We start from the raw sequence: 23,265 nt of genomic DNA on the forward strand, positions 1-23,265 counted from the left end.
AACCACTGCTAAGCATACTTCAGGGAAACAATCGTTGGATGGCAGCAGCTACATCAAACAGCAGCACCTGGAATTTTTAAGGTTTCCAGCTTTCATCTGTCATAAGGAAATTTAGTTACAAACTCCAGCAGTGAATCCTCCATAGAGATACTGGCACATCTTCCAGCTATTGTAAGTAAAACAAAAGAACAGTTAAGCTGGCACTACGTGAGCTCCAGGTGTTTGTAAAGAAAGTGCATTCAACATAATTCTATAGAGGAAGAAAATATGCAACAAGTTTTATTCAGCTTAAGTCCACCAGCACAAAGATTACAGGAAATAGAAAGTGCATTAATAAAAGCTAGTATTTACCAAAAAGAAAATATATTATTGATTCAAAATATTTTACAGTTGAATGATGCAATAACTTATTCTGGGCATCTACTGATTAAGAGAAAGATCAAGAAAATGGCTGCTTCACATGTAAATCTAACTTCCCAGTTAAAGTCTGAGAGTTTAGTAGAGATCACTGAGTCCAGCAGTCTTCCTTGCTTTCTGCATTAATGCTCTCAGCTGGAACTGCTTGCGAGACAGAAGACGTACATGCTGCAAAGAAATAAGAACAGCTGGCTGATAAAAATGGTAACTCTATAGCAATCCAAACTTTGAAAGCATGACCCAAATGAGATGCCAGTTTTGGGAAACATTAAACATGCTGGTTCATTAAATGGCATTTTCTTGGCTTACAATGACTTGCTACCATATACAATCACCATAGGATATTTTTATGATTTTAATAATCATATCCTCACATTCCTATCAGAGAAGTCATACGTATTATAAGGTGAATGAAAGACAAATACAGTTCCCAGGGCATTACTGCTTAGTGAAGTGAAACAGAGTAGAAGTGAAACGAAACTAGCAAGCTACATAAGAACAAACTATGTCTCTACTCAGGGCCTGTCCCCTCAACACTTAAAGCAAGGCTGAGGTAATATGGCGGAATCTCACCTGTTAGACAGGGATGTGACTGGTAACTCTTGTTAGCCAGGGGACCCACTCAGGGTGTTACACTTTGGCGCACTAATCTTTTCAGATCCAATAGCTACACTAATTACTATGGCATTTTATGAAGTTCTTAAGGAATAAATGATCTAAGTTCTCTACTAAAGGCACAAAAGTTACACACTTCTCAAGAACAGCTCTTCTTTTTCTTCTATGAGCCTAACACTCCACTGCCTGCTGCAAGAATGGCATCAATAGACAGCAAATGAAAAGCTGACCGAGTTCTCTAGTCACCTGGTTTCTCCAAAAGCAGCAGCCCAGACCAAAAGAAAGCGTGTATTGACACTAACAGTAAACAACCTCTATATGTCTATAACACTTTTAAATTAGCCCATTCTAATCCCAATATTATTCTTCTGAGACTTGTGTTTCAACCTATATGTACTTACTGTATTTCTTCAACGAGGACATCATTAACATCAAAAAGCTGCACAGAAGAATTCAAAAGTACTCACACATTTAAAGAGCACATATTAAAAACATCTTCTCAAGAAGCCTACCTTTAAAAAGACTTCTAGATCTATCACTCCACGCCTTAGTGCTTCCCCAAAATAAAAGATGGTGTCTTCAATTGCATTTTCCTCTGCGTATAAGTTCAGGATCTGCTTGTAAAGTGGTGCTGTAGGAATGATAACTTCATCTATGTCGTTATTTTCTGATTGACTTTCCATTTTCTCTAAGGCAGAACTGAGCTCCTCATCCTTCTTTTTGAGAAGTTCAATGTTCTTGTCAACTTCAGCCTAAAAACATTTAAGATGTTTATTTCTTGACTCTCAAGAGCTGAATACCTGCTTCTGTCAAGATGACTTTAAAACTATGAAGACTTAAAAAAAAGCTTTTCTTTGGAGGTGTATGCTTTGGAGTAAGCTCCCAGACAAGTCTGCTGATGGCAAATCACACAAACTGAGTCATACTGACTGGAAACAAACAAAACATCCTGATTTTACCACCAACAGTAACTACAGTTAAACTGCATCCGTATGAGAAGCACTCGTTTTCAAATTTGCTTCTTTATATATTCCATGTGCCGCAGCTAACAAGCTGGAAAAGATTCTTGTCCACATCCTACTCCAAGCCATAAAGAAGCCCTAACTGATTTAGTCATGTTTTACAACAGAAGGCAGCTCACATATTCTTGCCTTTCTATCACATCGGCAGATCTACTATGTCCTTCTTTTCCCCAATTACATGCTGCATTTACTGTGGTCACATCACAGACTTACACAATGACACAATGGTATTTCCAGTTCTCTACTGCTTATTCATAACTGCAAATAGTCACTTTCTCTTTTTTAAAAACAGAATTTGAACGTTAAGCTGATTGTTTCAGAAACTGGTCGGCAGCCCCAAAGTCTTACCCCAAGCGGTAACACAAGGAGCAGACACAGGAAGCAGAAGTTAGGCCTTCATGTAAAACTCTGCAGCCATTTCTGAGCATGACGAGTAGGAAAGACTCTTGTTTGGACAAAATCTGGAGTTATGAAGGAAGCTGTGACTAAAATCAGCATGTCTACACTACAGCACTGAAATGTTCTCCAGCACTACTGTCACACACTATTAGCCAGAAACTGACACAGTAATTAAGTACTCCTACACCACTTAGCATCTGCGGGGGAAAACACTGACGCTGTTCCTCTGCTACTAACAATAACATTTCTAAGACACAAGACAACGCATCTTAGGATCGCTGGGATTTTCATCCTGCATCTGCCTAAACACACACACCTCAATTTGGAAAGAAACACACTTTAAAAGCAATACACTGGATGGTATTTCTTTCATGCTGATATAGGTCAGTGTTTCACTCAGCTTACCACTTCTTGATCCAGGCGAGTTACCATCTCTTCCAGTTTCTGGTGTCCTTTCTTCAGGTCCTCTTCTGTGCGCTTCAAGGCATTGAGTTCAGCTTGAGCACGATCCATTTCTTCTTTCATCCGCCATCTCAGTTTGTCACTGACTGCTGAAATCAGGGAAGCTCGAATGGTGTCTTCACTGATAGTTCCATCTCTACTGGGTCCTGTGCAAGAAAATTCACCAGCAAACAATTAACTCTCACATCTGCACCAACTCCAATACCAAACCAGTCTGGAAAGAGCGGTGAACACAAAATGCCAACAAGACCACACACTTCAGAGAATCCTTACAACATCCAAGGAATTTTTTGGATCTCCACTGCTGAACAAGACCGCACGAAACCACCTCTTTTCTCCAGGCCTTTTATTTTATTCCTATATGCTTTCCAGTACACAAAACTTACATAAAGCCATATATTTGGGAAAACAAATCTATGCAACTGACAAGAGATACTATGAGAAAATGTACATTGTGCTTACTAATCCAGCAATTTCTTCTAAAATTAAGAAAGCATCAGATGTTGACAATTACTAATGTTACTGCTTCTTACATACAAACTGCACCAGCAATTCGATGATTTTTAAAAACAAACTGCTACTGAGAAAAAAAAGAGACTGAATTAATAAACTACTGCAAAGATGGGCTTGTGAAGATGCAAGTGGCACAAGAGTTGACCTGTTGTACAGTTCTGGCTTAAGTACTTCAACCTGCTGCCAGTCAGCATGACCATTTTTAACATTTGGTCAAGGATCAGAATCAGGAGCAGAAGCTGTCAGACACAAACTTAAGATTTAGCACCACTACTTCCTTTGATAAGGAGAAAAGAACAGCATTTTGTGCACTGACAAGTAAAACTTCAAGTCAGAATCAAACCACGAGGGACAAAGAGTTCATTCATAGTTCATTCATAGTTCAGCACTAACACTGTAAGGCGGCCAATTGTAAACATAAAACTTCCTAACCCAAACAAAAAGGCCCAATTTCACTTTAAGAACAGCAGCACTGTCATTTCAGCTTCTGTTTAATTTATCCAACCAATTATTATACCAGAACCAGCAATCAATTCTACTTGTCTTTTGTTTCCCCTGCCCTGGTCTCTCTCACTCTTGGATATTTGATGCAAAATTCACTTTAACAGTAAAGCAGGACAGAAAGAAAAAGTCACAACACAACTAATGATTAAAGTGCCAACAGACAAGAAAAAGGCCTTCGCGCAGGGATCACCAGTTAGATTTTGCGTATCTCCCTAAAGAGCATGAACCCTTAGCATTTTCTGCCACTTCCATAATTAGTACAGCCTGGGGAAGGCTTTATGGCAGAGAGCCAGTAAATCCAGAGAGCACTGAAACCCTTAACCTTTACCAGGCAGAGTCTGGTTTCAGAACTGACCTTAGAGAAGCAGACTTGTAGCTGAATTAAGTCATTAGTGGCACACAACTGAACTGAACGAGGAAAGAGAAAGAACTATTTGAAAAACTGGCTATAATTAAAAAAAAACGAAGCAAGTCTGGGCATTTTGGTTCAAGGATGGGAACAGGTACAAAATATAAGGATTATCATTTCCTGTAGTTTCCAAATTCTGTAACAACAATTCCTCAAGTGCTGTTCAAAGTAAAACTGAAACATCCCCCTTCCTTTGCTGATCTGTGAGCTTGCTTTGTTCCCATTGTGCACCGAAGCTTCAAGAGGATGGAGCATATATAAATAAGTGGGAGTTCATACATGAGATTATGAACCTGTGGACATGCTTTTAAATTACAGTGCAAGAGATTATGAACACCTGATATTCTGAAAAGGGACACAACTGTCTCCATCCTCAGCATGCAACTGTTCCAATAGGACCGTCCAATTGCAAAGTTATGCACCACCTTCCTACTAAACTAGAGAATACTTTCCAGCGGTTCCTTATTCATTACACAGACTCACACTAGAAATGAGATGGACTAGAAACAACGCTACTGCATTTTGGATGACTGAGCAGCAGAGTGGGAAAACATGAACCAATACTCTTGGTTTCACTGCTGACAGGAGCAATAGCAAAGAAGCAGCAAATGACAGACTCGGGTAAAAGGCCTTCCAAATATGCACTGGAAACCAAAATAAAGCATAAATGAATACATAAAGCAAGGCCCATAAGCAACTGAGTGAAGACAGAAGCATTTTTAAAAAGCAAGACAACAAAGAGCAGTACAGACAATCAAAACTCACCCAACATTTAACAGTGAAGGGAAAAAAAACCCTCAGGTTGGTTATATACACTGTTTTTCAACACATTCACAGAGCAGACACAGTGCACTGCACACAATCAGGAATTTTACAGGTTCCTGAGTGAAAAAAATGCAAGGCAAAGAACATAAAATACACCTTCTCTGTGTAACATCATCCTCCCCATTTAAAATTAATATTTTGGAAGGTTGGATTTAAGAACAATAAATTCCTTTTCTCGCTGTTGCTCTTTATGTATCAATTACAGTGGGTAGCTTTGCTTTGATGAAATACTTTCCGAGTTACTCACCAGCAGTAGTCACAGGGGGCTGAGATGGGTAGTATGGAACATTAGTGGTAGGTGGGAATGGAACACCAGCTGGATAAGGATAGCTCGGGAAGCTGCTTTGACAAAGAAATACAGGCTGAAGTTATTTAATTACTAGTAAAACTTGATCCATGTCACCACGTTAAATATTTATCCATATCATGTTAAACTACAGGCTGAATTACACTTCCTCTTTTCCTGTTCACACTAACACCTTTCATGACTTGTATTTCTGATATAATGTAAGATTATATCATTTTAACTAAAGCCCTACCCTTGTTATTTGCTGGTCAAGCACTCAGATCATTCCAAATCCTCAACAGGCTGCCCCTCAACATCTAAACTGCCCTTCTAAAGCCCAGAAGTACCCAAACCAAACTGTTCTAACTACAGACTGACGACACATTCAATCCTAACAATTTTCAACATTACACAAAAATTTAACAGGAGACTATTGAACTGCTTCAAGTAAAAGGAAACACGTTGCATGCAGAACATGCTATTTCTGCACTTTAAATAGGTGCACTTCAGAGGAAAATCTTTGCCACAAGAACGTGGCACAACCTCTCTTTTTCATTCCTTAAAGCATACCCCAATTCTACCATTCATTATGTCAGTGATGAGAAGTGCTCAAAGTGGCTCTTACCTTGGGTTGGCAGTGCTTCCTTGCGGATATGGAGATATTCCTGGCATGCCAGGCACGTAGGAAGCTAAATAAAATAAGGATTTTATGTATTTCTGCTTTCCAGAATTTTACCACACACAAAGATCACACTAGTGAGAACCATTATGCCGTGATACTATGCTTTTCAAAATACTGAACAATATTTATTGAGATATTACTTTTTAAAAGCAGTGACTATAGTAAGTAATGTCTGTAAGTAATGTAATGTAAGTATGTCTGCTTGAGAAGAAGCATCTGCAGGAAGGGAACTCAAAAAGGAGGCGCATAAAAGATGTTGTGTGTGTCTCTGTTTTTATGGAAGAGCTGAGAAAAATAACATAACCTTCCCCATGAGCCATTGTTCTCTACTCTGCTCATTAAGTAACAAGCATAAGTAAGTACCTTCAGCATAGATGGACAGTCAGTTAGTTGGTTAACAACCCAATGTTGTTCAGTTATTTATTTCATTTAGAAATCGAGCTGCCAAAAAACTTTTATCAATAGACATGCCTTCGCAATTTTGTTCTTCTTAGAAAGCTGACTGTTCGAAAGCTGACGAAAACTACATTTTCCACCTATTTATAGCTCATTAACAGTCATTTTAGAAGTGTTACATCAAATTTGGTTTTTTTTTCCTTTTTCTTTCTTTTTTTTTTTTGTTAAAGAAATCTCCCTGGCTGTTTTCATTTTCTAACAATTCAAATGATCCAGGGTTTTTAGTTCTTAAGCAGTGCACCTAGAACTTAAAAATAAGTCAAACAGTCTATAAAATAAATTAGAAAGAAAAGACGACATTGGTAGAAGTCAGTAGCTATTAATGATGGTGCCCAGGATCCTTTCCAACCTTGTGATTCTATGATTCTATGTGAAAATCCAGAAACACTGTTTTTAAAATTGCTTCCAATGCGCTAAACTCCAGTGACTACAAAAGAACAAAGCAGTGATGTTTCAACTGATGATCCTTCCCTTAAAGCACGATACAGGTCACAGTCCCCACCAAAACTGTACTTGTAGTGACACCTGCTGTTCTTGGAAAACTCAGCAGCTTGTTCATTGTATCACCTGGTGCTCTTCCTATAGGTAGGCTAACAGCAGACAAGCCATAAAGCCCCAAGCACTTACCTTTAGCCAATTATCCCTAGCAGTCCCATTTTGTTACCCCTCTTTGGTCCCACTTGGTTATTTGTTTGTGGCTCTCCCTTGCCAATACAAGCATGAGTTTTGCCCCCACCTCCACACATATTCTTCCAATAGTTCGAGTACAGCACAAGTGGATCACTTGTGAATATCCATCAATGTAGAATGCCTTCTTAGAATAGTATTTCAATGGATGAGGCAGAAAGCCTTTGGAACACACTCTGGAGTGTGAGTATTTGTATAAATCAGCAGCCCAGAGCACTTACTGGTTGGTGGGCCAGTTGCCTGGTACGGCGGGTAGCTGGCTGAAGCAGTGGGCCGAGAAAAGACTGGAGGTTCCTCAGCAAACACCACAATCATCACTTGTATCAGTTCCAGCAGGTCTGACTGGGGCTGCAAGGATAGACACACCACGAATTAGTGACATGTGCTGACAGTTCATTTAACTTATATTAATTTATATTTGACTATAACAACAAAACGGGACTGTTCTACATGCACATATACAAACACATTTACTACTACTTTTACTACACAAACACTGAGCTACTACTCATGTTTATTACATTTATTCCTCCAAATCACTTTGGACAGAACTAAGCTAATTCTACAGTTATGACCCTGACAGCCCATTTTATCTTCTTTGAAAGCCCACATTTTAGTCAAAATGTCTGAGGCCTGCACTGCTCAGTGGATTTAGTTACTAGTAAATAAAAGAGATGGATATACTCAAAGCTCCAGCAGAGTCTACCTGCAGCAGTCATACAGCACTTCACTTTAATCTGAGATTAATTTCAGTCCAGAGATGCTTCAAAGAATTTATAGCTTACCGTCAGTAAACATGTTTATCTTACAGTAAATAATTTTATCTTCAGATCAGCCCCCTAATAGGCAAGGAAGCCTGTGCTACACTGTTCAATCAGACAGGCCATCACTAAAGGCGCAATTAACCAGACGACAAAATCAACAAACATTCTGAATGTTAAGATATTAAAAATAACAGTTGTTTCAAAGGAAAAAAAACCACCTGAATTAAGATCTCGGAAAAAAGAGAGCTGTGTTTCTTGTTATAAATGGCACAATTATTTGAAAAAAAAAAAAATTAGAAGAGTAATTTAACAAGCTGAAGTTCTCTATACTTACGTATTTCCACTCATGCAGATAAGGAAGGTAGATCTTTCCATTAGCATCAACATGCTTCCCAGTTTTTATTGTCATTGAGCTAGTGGGTTTAACAAAACAGATTGGGGGGTTGAAAGGGTAGGTGTCCAGCAGCCACAAGCAAATGGGGATATTGTATATGTTACCTAGAAAGAGGATTTGAAAGATTTTAGGAGCCCTGTCCTTCTATATTCAGATTCTTTAAGCACACATAATGTACTGAAAAGAGTGCTGAAATATAAGCAGAAATTAGAGAGCTGCACAAGCACAGAGCAGCAGTGATACGCACTACAGTGTGGTTCCATAGCAATAAACAGAAAAAAATATATATACCTAAAACATTACACTGTGGATAAGTAAAAGATTTCACAAAAACAGTGATTGCTGAAGTAGTGTAACTGAAGCATCACAAATATAAACAGTTTTTCATGCAATTCTGTAGAACAGATAACAACGTAACTGTGATTACATTAATAATAAATGCCTACCTCTGTAAGGCACAGGAATGGTTCCACTGAGGCTCATCAACTCTCTAGATGAGCCGTCATTAAAAACTGAAAGGGAGAAGACAGCATTTTGAAATCAAACCTATTTGCTTTGTTGATCTCCGCTCAGATGATCTCTGCCCATCTATCTGTTAATGTACATTTTCAGAAGCCACGTGTGAACACATACATATATATGCACAGATACACTATATGTATATCAACTAGGCTTGAGAAGTTCTGCTCTTGCACATCTCACTGTACAAATGGCTGCCTGTAGTCAAGTAACTTCTTATGAATAATGTATTTCTGAGAAATGGTTTATGGTTTACTAATGATTGCCAAGCTACCTTTACTGAAAATAAAACTGCTTCCTTCTTTACAGTTGAAGTAACACATGAATTTTCCCACTGCTCACTTCACTGCACCAACCAGCTACAGTTGGCTCTGTGCTCAAATCTTCCAAGGCAGCTTTGGAAGAGGCAGGTAACAGGAACGGGCTTCTTGCTACAGTTCAATCCTGAACACCTCTGTCTTAATATTCTGAATCCCGAACACTCTATCTTAATTCAGACTTGTATACTTTAAAGCGCCGTCACAATTGTTCATTTTTAATGAAGAACTCACGTTAATTCACAGTACTTCTAAAGCAGACAGAACCGTAGACGCATCTTTGCATCACAGCAAGTGTGAATTTGTAAGAGATGGGCAATGTGCAGGGCATGCACTGATACAACATCTCTGAGTGACCAAATAAAAGCTAAAGAGGTGGAAAAACGTACTACAACACACCTCCTGGCACCTCTCTGTATTACTGAGTCTATTGCAGAAAATAAGCATCTGTTCCAGGGAACTACTGACATCAAAGATCAAAATGAATCACTCTAAATTCTGAATTCCAGCTTTAACTCCTCACTCTCCACAAAAACTACCCCAGATATATCTTACACAATGAGAATTAAATAAGAAAAACTTGCTTGAAGCCTTACCATATGAATCCATAACAGGTTTGAGGTCCTTGTACTGAGAAATGACGCTGTTTGTCTCCTGTATGGTGAGGTCTCTGTACTTGTACTGGAGAACAAAAGAAGAAAAATTCTTTAGAGCCTGAAGCTTCAGTATAAATTGCTTTTTGTTTTACAAAATGCCCCACGTTTATGGAGGTCACAGGTGGAAATCTTTCTGCACTCTTATTTTTGAGTGAGATGTTATTTTTTCTACACAATCAAAGGAGACACCTTTAACAAGGCGTTAGGACGCTTTCGTTCTTAAATAAATGTCCATAGATCAAGTGCTTTGGCAAAAACTATCACTTGTCATTCATATTCTGCCATAATCAACATTACATTTTAAGCAAAGCGCTGAGATGTGGCATTTATCAGCATTTAATTACCAGCATTACGTAAGGCACACGTTTCAAGAGGCCATACTACAAACACTGCTTTCATCCCCTTTGCTTTCATCTCAACACAGACCTGAAGCCTCAGAACTATGATCCACAGCCAAGAGGAGATGCTCCTGGCTGCCAGAGCTGCTTCACCACATGGTGTGGATCTTCACCCTTGTGGCCATTCTTCTTGCTAATGACCACTAAAACCTTACAGTGCAGCCCTTTGCCCACACTCTCCATGCATTTCCAAAGAAGGCCCCATCAGGTGGCTCAAGGAAGGGATGCTGTCTAGTCCACCAGCCATGGGAGGAAGACAAAGGGCCCTGTGCAATGTGATGTTTGATGCCCAACACAAGCAGGCACTGCGAACAAAACAAATACCAACACGATCCAAGAGCAAAGCACTGCACCGTGACTAAGGAATATTAGATCATTACAGGACAATCTTTTATTGGGTTCATTCCATTGGTAACCAAGGATTTACAAGAAATGTCAAAGCCTCTTTGGGAAGGGCAATAACGTGGTGACTTCTATAAAGATAACTACAACTGATTCATTTCAACTCAAACTTTTCTTCCTCCTTGTGGTAATACAAGAATTTTACAGAGCAGCAGCTACGGATCAAGATAAGGACTTCACAGAGCAGCAGCTACGGAGCAGGATACACAGCATGAGAACCAATGACACCTCTAGGATAAGAATGAATGGCTTGTGGCTTTGAAGGGGGGTTTTAGGGTTGTTATTGCAGTAGCTTTCCTCCAATTAGCGTGTGTGATTTTTGAATGCCCTTGTCTGTCTGCTATAAAAGTATTGCTTTTCAGGCAATAAATGAACACAGCTGTATTTAACCATATTGATGTGTGGCTGCTTGTCCCACCATGCTGACCTTTTGTCCTCACGTTCACCAACACCTCCTGAAGCCTCAGACAGCAAACACACCTTCCCCGTTTTACCTATCAGCTAACAAAGCAGAGAGATGAAGCTGTCCAGGTTCAGACAGCAGGTGAACGCTGATGGTTGTGCTCACTCAGCGCAAGGCCTGGCCCTTTCTATTTCAAACACTGAAGGGTTCCTATAGGAAGAACCACCGAGTTTCTCTCTACAGAACAGAACACACACAGCCATTCTTGGAAAAATGAAGGCAAGCGGTGAAACAGTAACTTCATTTTTCATCAGGTGCAAAGCTCCCTGCCCTTCTCATTGAGCTGAAATGAGCCAGATGCTATCCGTGGCTTAAGAAGGGCACGGGGTGGAGTGGGAAAAGAAGGCATAGCATTGACTTACATTCTTCCCTCCCCACAGCATGTCACACATGAGCCACTCCTTTAGGGGAGCCGGGTGAGTACACAGATACACATTAGCTTACGCTGCGATAGCGCTCAGCATTCTCTCTCAGGCCGATGACAGAAGGGCCGTGCACTGGACCCAGTGCAGGAAAGGACCTCCAGCTGCCAACACACCGTAGCGTGTATTTTGTAAGCGGTACAAACAATACGACTGAATGTCCATAGAGCAAACGCCCCCAGACCAAAGCCACGGCTCCCCTCGGCGACCCAGCCACAGGGATTTTGGCTTCAAGCTGCTGGACAAGGCCCGGCTTCCAGCTGACTAACAGCGAACAGCCACCGCACGGCTCCCACCGCCTCAATCACCGGCAGCTGTTCACCTCACACCAGTTTTGTTTCCCGAATCACGGGTGATCCCCGAACAACACCGGTCCCGTCACCCGCCGCATGCCAGGCCCGCATCCTCCTCACGGCCGCGTCCCACCGCGGTGGGGGCGGCGTCCGCGACCCCCGCCCGACGGCCGGCCGGACAGCATGGAGCAGAGCGGTGGCTGCCGCCGGGCCTAAAATATTCTGCCGGCGGGGGATGGAACGGCGTGTCGGGGCGCCCGGCCGCCTCCTACCTTGGCGAGCATTTTCTTCAGCTGGCTCTCGGAGAACGCCATGGCGGCGGCTGCCGCCCGCCCCCCCCCGACACAGGCAGCGCCGCGCTCCCGCTTCCGCCCGGCAATGGCGGCGCTTCCGGGAGGGAGCCGCGCCCCCGAGTGGGGCGGCGCTGCTCCCGGCCGCAGGCGGGGCCTAGTGACTAAAAGCAGGACCAAGAGAATGTCCAAGACGTACAGAACACCTCAGCTGTGCACATCGGGATAAACATCCGAGCAAAATAAACACACTGACCAACACGGGTCCGGCCCCAGCCTCAGGCACTTGTTTAATATAGCGTTCGAGTCGCACAGCTGCAGACATCGCCCATCCCGCCCCACCACAAAGGAAACTTCAGCATTCACTGAAAACCCACCTGAATTTCAGTATTACAATTGCTTTTCCTACGTTTATCAATAGGAAGTCCTGTTTTACGCAGCGCTGGCTCTTTGTAGATGCGAGTGGAAGGCAGAAAGGAGCCATCTTTGGCTCTGACGTATTCTACTTGTGCTTTGGAGTTTCTGCTGCTATTTCAGCAGCCACAGCTCAGCATATGCACAGGGAACAACAGCACGATGCTGCATGTGGCAGCAGAGGGACCCCCGCTGCTCTGGTTCTGCCACCCAGCAGCCTGCAGTGCAGTGCTCAGCTGTACCTGGACTGAATGCAGTCTGCTCTCTTACCAGTGCAACCATCCCAGAGTTTAGAACACAAAAAGCTCTTCACCGTAAAAAAAAAGTGCTTTTTCACGTAAGAGTTTGCAACTTTTCCCATCATGTCTTTGGCCTTGCTGTAGAGGGTTGAAGATCCTGTTGCCTCCTCAAGGAACTACCCTCTCCACCTCAGTCAAGCAGCCAGTAGCTTTGGCTCAAGGCCTGAACTCCAGCCACCTCCGCACTGCACAACAGGCAGACCTCACTCCCTACCTGGTGCCCATCCTGGCTCCTCCTTTCAGGAAGGGCACCCATTCCAACACTGCACAGACACATACCAACACCTGCAGATCCGTTGGTGCTCTGAACATAATTAGAAAACAAGAGTTAATGAAGTCACCCAATGACAGAGACTCAGATATAGGTAAATATTCAACAGAAATTCATATGCGATACTTCATGCTTTCACCCTTTCTTTCCCCATAGTCATATGCAAGAATGGAGCCCATTGATATTAGACTGCATGCAATAGGTCATTGCCCTGCAACCATATTCTGGGCAAGCCCATACCAACACTCAGAAACAGGAGGAGCTCTTGTTGGCTCTGCACACCACAGTTTCCAAGGAGCTGAGCAAGTTTCTGTCCTAGGCTGTGTCCTAATGAGGTGCACAGAGCTATGAGGAATCCAACAGGCAGGCCATCATTAGCAGCAAAAACAGAACAAAATATAAAGAAAAAAAGGCAAATGTCACCTTATTTTAGATAAAACATCCTTGCACTTCACTCTCCTCATTTTGGCTACCAAAAGTGCACTTCTCAAGGCAAGACATTCCAACAGGGAGGCACAGCATTAAATAATTGGAACCAACAGTAAATAAGGAAAGCACTTTTGAAAGTAAGTTCAAAAGTTTGTTTTGCAAAGAAAACTGTATGCACCAAGCAACCCTTCCTGCCGAACAAAGTTCCAACTTGTGTGAGCAGACGCTGTAGCTTCCTTTGTGCTTACAGTTTCAGCTGCTGCTGAAGGTCATGAATTGATCCTGCACTGCTTTGCAGTTTCTCTTGCACCTCTGGATCTTCTTCCAGTGCGACCGTTTCAACCACTCCACTGGTCCCAAGAATACATGGAAGACTTAAGAATACTTCACTGTTTATATTGCAAAATCCCTGAAACGACACACAGAGAACATGGTCATACAAATGCAAATTCTTGCTCTGTGCTTATCTGAAGCATGGGACTGCGTGGAGTCATTGTTGAAGCTTTAACTAAGCGGGGACATTCTGTCACACAGCATGATTTTGTACATCTAGGTTCTATTTCTACTACAGGTATAGATTTTGTTTCTTCATAGGATGTGTATGTGAAATTGTACATTCTGTAGTTACTCTGCAGTTTAAGAGACTTAGCACTCCTCTACTTTTGTGTTTAGTTTGTGAACAACTACAAACTTGACTTGAAAAAATGATGGAATTAGCTGTATATCTGCTGTAAGTAATACAGTAAGAAGCTTTTGGTGCTCTATGTCCCTGCACTAAGAACTGTGAGGGATGTAGAAGCAGTCAATAATGGTCACTACAACTTTCTTTTTCTCTCCTCTGAAACAACATAAAACTTTAGTGAAGCTTCATAGGATGAACTTAAAACTGTAGTCTAAATCTTGCGTGAAGTTATATGCACCTTAATCATCTAAAGAACGCTGAGTATCAAGGAGTAACAAAAGCAGATAAACCTTTCAAAGCTGGCCAAATAAAGTACTGGCAGAAAATGCATTTTATACCTTCCTAAGTGATACTGAACTCTTTTGGCCCCTGGAAAAATATACACTGAACACTGACTGCTTGGAAACTGTGACGCATTTCTCTGCATTTGCAAAACTGAGCTGTTCCTGGGGAGCTGGTCAGCAAACATGAACATGTTTTCCCCCAAATGCTTGTATTTATTTTGAAAACAATCCACTTCTGATACTGGTTTCAGGTTAACACAACAACTGAGCCGTACTTCATCTGGACTGGAATTAAACACTCTTGTTGGAAGACCGTAATAATCATAATGCTACTTCAGAACAGCTGCTTTATGCAGCATGTCTGTGCTGATAAAACTTAACTGTCGCATCCAGTGTAAATCACATCAATGTAATGACAACCAAAAGACATTAATAATACATTTACCTTTGCCAGAGTGGATACAGAATGAACCTTCCTCTTATCTTTCATGATACTGTCAGTTAAATCAGCAACTGAGAGCCCAACAGACCAGGATCTCTGACCTTTTCCCTTGAGAACTTCCACAGCTCTATATAAACCAGGAAAAGGGGAAACATAGGATTGATTAAAATCTAAACGTCATGTTTTGATTTATTTGTTGAAACCTTACAGACAGGCAAAGTGTACCATAAGAACACGATGGTTGATTCAGGAAAATAATATAAGAAAGTAATGACCTGCTTAAAGAATGTCTTCATATATATTTTACCCAGAGTAGTAACAATTCCTTTTTCAGGCTTATTCCATCATGTAAATTGATCCAAATTTCTCCCTAGCTTTGAAGTTAGCTGCTTTCACACAAGCTCTGAGAAAAGTGTGCAAGAAAGCTTGCCTCTTGTTTTCTATTTAATGCACGTAACCTGGAATTGAACTGGCAACTCTGAAACTCCGGTGTATATTCCACAAAGCTTCACCATCTCATCCGCAGGGATCACCACAGGCAAAAACATCATTTAAAGCAGAAACTCAATTATATACACTTGCACAGAAATGAGTGATGCACACACCTATGAGTTCCTAAAAATTTGATGTGTGAACATTTTAGAGCAAAATTCCTCTTCTTTGTAAGGAACTGAGGGAAAGAAAACAGCAACAACAAAAAAACAACCACAAAACTGCAGACCAAGCATTAAAGCAGGAAGAAAAATGGGAAGGTTGTAACAGAGTTACCTGTTAGCCACCTTTTCCCTGGAGTTACGAGCAGCCACTGTTTCTGTTTCATTTGTAACTGACTTAGAGCTGGTCCATGATGGTACTAGACAGAGAAAAACACAGCATTAAGTGTACATCTAAGCAGCAACTACAATAAGAATGAAAAAAGTTGGGAAGGGATGAGAAAAGGAAATTAATTCATTCATTAATTTAAAAGGAAGCTTCCAAACCTTCCTTTCCTCATAACAAGACAAATGTAGGGTCTCTAGCCCGCTGAAATAAAACAACAGTAGCACCTGTCCCGAGACACTTGCTTAAAAATGAATTATTATGGACAAAATGTCACATCAGCAGTAGCCTAACATATCTTACACCACACTTCATTACTCATTATGAGATGTATTGGAAGAGGATCTCTTTACCTTTGTCTTCCCCTTGTTCACCGACAATCCAAGCGTCTTTTCCCACGGCCTCTGCTTGCAAAAGCTTTGTGAGTATGTACTGAAATCTCTCGGTATCCAGATTGCCACCGACTCCAATAACTCGGCTTTTGGGAAATGCACTCAGCTTCCATGACACGTATGTCATTATTTCGACTATATATGAAAGGGAAAATACATTGACAATAAAGGATCAATCAAAATGTAGCCTATTTGCAAACTGTCAGAGATACAAATCTCCATTTACTTTAGAAAAGATAAAAGCATATGAGAATATTTCAGTTTATTTAAACCAAAACAACGAGTCAGATGGAGAGAAGATGAAGAAAACTCACAGCCCACACGAAGCTTTCAGAGAAATGAAACTTCAGAATGAGTCACTATGCTTCCCTTGACCACAAATCTCACATGCTTCTAAATTTAATGCACCCAGTGGTTCCCTTCCCCACTCCCTGTTTGGCAAGAACTCTCTTCCCCATTCCCACAGTTCTAAAAGATAAGGCTAAGAATCACTCGAAAAACAGAAAAGGGCTAACAGACAGGTTCATGTGTACTTCTCTTTTACAAGCATTTTTGCTTTTCTCCATTCATAGTACAACTGAGCACAGAGACTTAGACTTTTCCCTACAATACAGCTGCAGTATAGTCTGTGAGTTTCATCACAGAGCACACAACACATACACACATGCATCTATTCTCACTGCACAGAAGAAACATAATTAACACTCACAGCTGACAAGACAACAGTCAATGGATGCCAATCTTGTACATACAGTGACATTTAAGCTACACACAGAAATATGTGGAAATACATACCTTATAAACAAATCAAAGTACACTATTTTCTTTTATCTTGGTAACAGTTAAAAAAAACAGTGTCCTGCTCAGTGCTGTAAAGGAAAACATCTTTCAGAGTAGCAAGAATTTCTGACTAAGAGTGCATATTCGGCAGTAATGTGTTTTTCAAACAGCCCAAAGAGAAGCCATTGCAGGGACAGAACATCAACTGAAGAGCCAACACACCTGGCTGAGAAGCAACAAGCAGCACAGAGTTCTGACTGTAGTGTGATATTGCTGGGATAATTCCTCTGAACAAATCCACATTGCTTTGTATGACATCCAGGTACGTCTGAGCATTACCCAGAGAGTTAACTGTAAGCACCACAACTTTTGAATCAGTTGAAGCTGAAAAATCTGAAAATATAAAGAAAATGTGTTTTAAGAAGGTATGTCACTGTATCAAGTTTTAGATGCAAAACCCAAACTCTGCTCTAAATGCTGAACTGCAACACCTGGCATAAGTTAGGGATTCCTGCCTTTCTATCTTGCCCCCAGCTCCCCATCTGTAACGTGGGGCACTTCTGCAGCACCTGCAAACAGCTCTCCCACAGAACCAGTTTTCCCCCTTCCTAGTTGACAAAGGTAGAAAAGAGACTGAAGTTTGCCCAAGATGACAGAGGACAGAATAGAAAACAGTTCTGACACGAGTTTCCAAACTTAATTTTCTCAGCAAGGGAGAAAAAAATAAACACATCTATGGAAAGGCTCCTTCATTTTTATTGCAACTTTATAAGAAGGGCAGAGATAAGATCAAAGATAAGATCAAAGGATGCAGAACAGGCAATGCCAGGTGGAAACAGAACAATCAAATAAGATACCTGGTGGAATGGGAAACTAAGATAAACGACATTAGAGACACATGAAAGCCTCACTTGTCTCGCAGAAGGTCCGAGGCATGAAAGAACACCGCGGATAAACAAGAAGTGAGGATGAAAAAGGCCACTTCCTCTCACTTCCATCTTCTGATGTAGAAGAGCTTTTTAACCATCTCAGCCTCTGCAACTCAGCTTACCAAGGACTGCAGCCATCACAACTAACTACAGTGACGTGGCATTGATTCTGCTGAACTGTACGCTCACAGATAATTGTCAACCAGATCACAGAGTCATCTCAGTTGGAAGAGACCTTCAAGTCCACCAGGTCCAACCATCAAACTGACTCACCAAGTCCCATCACTAAACCATGTCCCTAAATGACACATCCAGATGTCTTTTAAACACTTCCAGGCTCAGGTTAGGAGTTAATTTCCTGAATATATAATGATAATGATTAAGAACTAACCACTGGCCATAAACTGATGTTTAACAAACATCAGTGGAGGAAGGTAGTACTTTGAAACCCACCTTTTTTCAGTCTTTCCAACACTGCTGTCACAGCTAGGTATGATTCCCTACATACATACCTCTCCTCACCTTCTTGCCCTCTCTGCAGCAGTGACACTGACACACTAGATTGCTTTTCTACATTTCTGCATGTGTCCAAATTCAGCAAAAGCCTCTCAACCTGGAAGCAGGCTCAGACACTTCTAACTCTATCAACAATAAAGCCTGAATAAGAAGCAGTTCAAGCTTTACTATCTCTCCCTTACAGTTTTACCCTAGGAGGATAAGAAAAAGCAAGAAGCTATGAAAACATCTAGAAACATGCCTTGTATACCAGAGCTTCTATAACAGCCAAGGTTCCCTGCTCGCACTGAGACAAGCACAGGCACACACAGTACAGCATCAGCTCCCGCTCCAGCAATGACAGACAGTACCTTTGCTGATCTCCACGTTTGGAAGAGCAAAGATCTCCAAATCCATGGTTCCTCCTTTTGCTGCACCTTCAGAAAGATCCAGAAGAACCACCTTGTCAGCAACACCCTATATGAGTAAAAACAACACAGATCAACAACAAAACCTAACTTGTTCTTGCCAGTGGTGGGGATATATACATATGTGTCTGTGTGTGTATATATATATATAAAAGTATAAAATATACACACACACAAACATATATATATACGCATATATATGTATATGTTTATCCAGTTCAAAACAATGTTTGCGGTACTGTGTGTACAATAAGCGATACGGGCAGACCAAAATTACAATCAAAATACAAAACTATTAGTTTAACGAGCTGAGCTGGAAAATAAGGCACTATGAAACAAACACACCCACAAAATCATCTCTAGAAGGTTACCAATGTTGTCCCTGAGCATACAGTTGCAATACAGTGCAGACAGGCCATAGAAAACCCTTTTCCAGGGCAGCAGGAGATGCTAGTTCTAACAAGCTGCAGCTTAGGTAATAACCTCACAATTATGGATTTTCAACATAAGTGCATTCCTAGTTTACCCGTCTGCATCTACAAAAGCAGAATGAGAAAGCATAACAGAAACTAATGCTTCTGTCTGTCCACAAATTAACTGGTGGGAAGAGGTGAATGACACAGGCAGTGACAAAGACTGTTAGAAGTGCTGAGCTACTTCTGTATTAGACACTAAGAGCTAAACTGGAAGCCCCTGTATTAAATAATCAGGTGTACAGTGACTTATAATAATTACATACCTTTGCAACAACTGCTAGCACACATGCAATGCCAAGATCTCCAGCTCCAACCACAGTAACTTTGTTAAAGCAGCCCCCGTTTCTGACTCCACCAATTTTACTCTTTGATTTTATGTCAGTCTCTCCTGTAATTAAAAGGAAATCACAAACTTAAGTGCTGATCCATACTGCATCAATACAGCTACTGATGCTACACAAAGGATTGTGGCTGGATCAGAGTTGATCCAAATAACATACAGCGGTCAAGTCTGATAATGCAACGATTCTCATACCGAGCATAATTCACAGAGATTTGTAATAGAAATAATAAGAATAACTGGACATGTATATTGCATGCACAAAGACTCAGTTATTAACATTAGGTAGGCATCCTTATGATATCAAGTAATAACAAATAAAACATACACTGCCTTAGAACACTACAAACAACAGATGAAAACATCTGCACCTTCAGTAATCCTTGCGATGTAGGAGAGAAGTTCTGATTGCCTGTCAGCATCAGAAGACGACAGCGAATACAAAGGCAGCTCCTCCTCAAATTTTGCAATCATTTCCTTGATTAATCCAATGATGGTTGATTTAGGCTGAGGTATAGAAAGAAGACAAAATAGTTGAGGAACTCTTTGGTATGGTTCGGTACTTGGAGCAAACATACCGTGAAGTCAGTAGAAGTTATAGCAAGAAATCCCCGTTTTTTTCCCCAGCTGAAAACAGTTTTCCTTACGCTCACCTATAATCTTCCTTGTGAACCCTTTGGATGGACTGAAAGCTGTAATTTTAAGAGGTGTAACATCACTTCTAGCATAAGCACTCCATATTTAACAAGCAATGCAAAACACAAAAAGCCTCAAACCAGGCCCACTCCTCTGCACTGCCCTCCACATAGCATCACGTGTTATTCCCAGACATCTCCCTCTTCTTACGTGGCTCCAGTTCTGCAGATAGGGCAAATAAATCCTGCCGTGAGCATCCACATGCTTCCCCACTGAAATTCCCATGTTGGCAGTCGGCTTCAGGAAGCAAATGGGAGGAGCAAAGGGATGAGAGTCCAGAATCCACAGACGAATGGGTATGTTATAGGAATTACCTGTTCAACACAAACCAAAAGCCATTACAAGCTTCTGCATTGAGAAGAAACACTAAGAACCAGGTCTGTATGCACGTGATTCACATTTCATAATAACAAAGAGAAAAAAAGCCAGACAAATACATTTCCTGATTTGCACTTAAAGCATTTAAGTCACTCAGGCTGGTTGACAGAAGCAGACTTGTCAGGATCACTTTGCAGCATCATGGATTGAGTTTTGATTAACACAGGAATTTTTCCTCTTGTTGTTTTTCCACTGGTATTCTATCAGCCAGCATGACCAGTTTTATAGGCAAATGAACTTTTTACTGCTGTCTTTTAATTATGTTTACTTTTTAAGAACTCACAATAACTGATGTTAAGAGGCATCTATTAAGAGCTTCAGCTTCAAAAGCACTAAGTTCAGAAATAAATAATTACTTACCAGCTCTTTTTAACCACTCTCTATACAAGCATTCGGCTTTCAGAATTCAAGCAACCCCCACTGGAACCAAAATGTTTGCCTACACTGTCTCACAATATATGTTTTTATTTTTATTTTTAATAAAGTATTGTGGGAACACAATAAAAGCTGTTCAGAGCAGCAGCTGTGGAGCAAGATAAATAGCAAAGTATTTACTTGACTTGAATCATAGAATGGATTGAGTTGGAACAGACCTTCAAGGCCACCTGGTCCAACTCCCCTGCAATGACCAGGGACACCTACTCCAGATCAGGTGCTCAGAGCCCCACCCTGCCTGACCTTGGCCTGTCTCACAGCACCTTATTTCGGTGTCTATATGTACATAAAGACAATATTTATGGAATAGAAATGGCTTCTGCCAATTCAGGTAAAATCCCAAGCCACTTCTAGTGAAGCAGCAGTTCAAAGAGCAGCACAGGTTATACCAAATCCCCAAAGGCACAATGCGCAGACTTGTATTCACATTCTTGAGTATTTGATCCTAGCATGTGTGTAAATTAGCTCTGAGCACACCCAAAATGAGAAAGGTTGCCCCATCCTATACATGCAAGCTTAGCACAGCCTCATCTAATAATTCAGAAGCATAGTTGGCGTGTTTCAATCTGCCGTTCCACTTCAATTAAAGCACATTTAGGTGCAAGGTTAATTGCCCCTAGCTGCTGGAAATGAGGTGCAGCACTCTCACTTCTCCAGCCTGGCTCCCAGAGAGAAAAAGGCCATCCCTGCTGCTTCAGCCATGCCTTTTTCTCAGGCTCCCTATGGCGTGTTGTTGGGACGCACAGTGTGTAAGGAACCCACAGGCAGTGACTCCTACCATATTTGACTGGGATGGTACCGCTGAAATTCAGGAGGTCTTTCTGGGATCCATCCTTAAAGGCTGAAATTAAAACAAAAACAAGACGATAATGGCAATCCTAATGCAGAATGACAACGATACGCTCCCAATGTTGCTAGAAACCAGAAGCATCGTTCCTGACACAGACAGTACGGAATCCCACCCTGCCCCACAGGGACCGGTGTTTCCCCACGGAGCCAGGCAGGCAAGACCCCGCTCTCCCCTCAGAGCACCGCATCCCCACTTACTGTAAGTGTTCATGGAGAAGGCGAAGTTGGGGTGCGCCCTGCTGACAGCCGTCACTTCCTCCACGGTCAGGTCTCTGAACTTGTACTGCGAGCGGGAGACAAAAACCCAGACGGGAGCGTTTACGTCTCGGCAGTCCCGCCCTCCCCTTTCGCTTTTCCCAACGGAGCACCGCCGGGCAGCGAACCTTCACCAGCCCCTACCATCACGGACCCCTCCCGGCCCCGTCCCGCACCTTTCCCAGCTGCTTCCGCAGCGCATCAGCCGACACCGCCATGGCCGTGTCCTCCCAGCCGGCCCCGCGCCTCCAGCCCGTCTCGCCCCGCCCGCCCCAGGAGCCGCCCCGCGTCCTACGGGAGCCGGGCGCGTCCCTCGGCGCGGTGGGCTCGAGGTGTTGGTGGGGGCCGACGGTCGCCTTCCATCGTCGGTAGGGACTCACCGTAAGGCTGAGGGCTGCAGCGCTGCTGAGGGGCTCGACTTCCGTGTTTAACTGCGTTCTGCTCAGTACGGCAGGCACGGGAATTGAAGGGTGAAAAATAAATAGCTGAGTGATTCCATACGCGTTTAAACTAGAAAGTAGAAGGCCAGCTGTTGGATGACTACATCGCCGTTCTGCCTTGTGGAATTGAGATGTTATTTCAAATTAAAGCTACAACTAAAAGCTGCCCTCCAATAAGGGGAGGAAGTAGAATAAAAATAAATCTGAGTACAATAGTTCTATTGCTTTCATAGGTACATCTTCAGCTGGGTTGGGATCAATGCAGAACGACCATTTTGCTTTAAGACAGCAACTTACTAGAACGTTGTATCCAAAATCTCAGGGGCCTTCCAGTCAAGGTTAGATCTCACGCCTACAAAACAAGGTGCTGGTTGGCCACTGATCAAATGCTAAGGGGCAAAATGATGGTACTCTTATGCTGGTTTTTCAAAAGGACAACAGTGTGCAAGCCTTCCTTTTTCAAGCAAAAGGAGACAGCTGGGCTTTGTTGGAGGAAAGGTATTCCTTTATCCATTTGGAACAGCTTGCAGTGCTGTG

General features: G+C 41.9%; 2 protein-coding genes across 4 annotated transcripts; both read right to left on the reverse strand.

Moving 5' to 3' along the window:
• Positions 1 to 251: 251 nt before the first annotated feature.
• On the reverse strand, positions 252 to 12,251 carry TSG101 (tumor susceptibility 101). Of its 2 annotated transcripts, none has more exons than XM_015864179.2 (10): positions 12,178 to 12,251; positions 9,868 to 9,952; positions 8,882 to 8,947; positions 8,376 to 8,539; positions 7,499 to 7,625; positions 6,078 to 6,141; positions 5,414 to 5,505; positions 2,859 to 3,061; positions 1,545 to 1,784; positions 252 to 585 (listed from the first exon to the last, which is right to left on the reverse strand). In XM_015864179.2, exons 1-10 carry the CDS (start codon positions 12,217 to 12,219, stop codon positions 496 to 498), a joined length of 1,173 nt encoding a protein of 390 aa, XP_015719665.1. In that variant the 5' UTR covers positions 12,220 to 12,251; the 3' UTR covers positions 252 to 495. The 2 variants fall into 2 exon arrangements, with proteins under 2 accessions (XP_015719665.1, XP_015719664.1); XM_015864178.2 differs by having other exon boundaries at positions 5,414 to 5,508.
• A 1,601-nt stretch (positions 12,252 to 13,852) lies between these two features.
• Positions 13,853 to 22,538, reverse strand: UEVLD (UEV and lactate/malate dehyrogenase domains). Of its 2 annotated transcripts, XR_014946501.1 has the most exons (13): positions 22,465 to 22,538; positions 22,232 to 22,316; positions 21,963 to 22,025; positions 20,522 to 20,685; positions 20,047 to 20,182; positions 19,599 to 19,723; positions 18,803 to 18,908; positions 17,230 to 17,400; positions 17,023 to 17,096; positions 16,189 to 16,362; positions 15,785 to 15,869; positions 15,020 to 15,143; positions 13,857 to 14,017 (listed from the first exon to the last, which is right to left on the reverse strand). XR_014946501.1 is itself a non-coding variant. In XM_015864173.3 (12 exons), the coding sequence occupies exons 1-12, from the start codon at positions 22,504 to 22,506 to the stop codon at positions 13,853 to 13,855; spliced, it is 1,440 nt and encodes a 479-aa protein (XP_015719659.1). In that variant the 5' UTR covers positions 22,507 to 22,538. The 2 variants fall into 2 exon arrangements, 1 of the variants encoding a protein (XP_015719659.1); XM_015864173.3 differs by lacking the exon at positions 17,023 to 17,096 and having other exon boundaries at positions 13,853 to 14,017.
• Between the last annotated feature and the right edge of the window lie 727 nt (positions 22,539 to 23,265).

This window comes from Coturnix japonica, chromosome 5 (assembly GCF_054131305.1).
Source record: "Coturnix japonica strain WE chromosome 5, WE-NBRP24, whole genome shotgun sequence".
Lineage (NCBI taxonomy): Eukaryota > Metazoa > Chordata > Aves > Galliformes > Phasianidae > Coturnix > Coturnix japonica.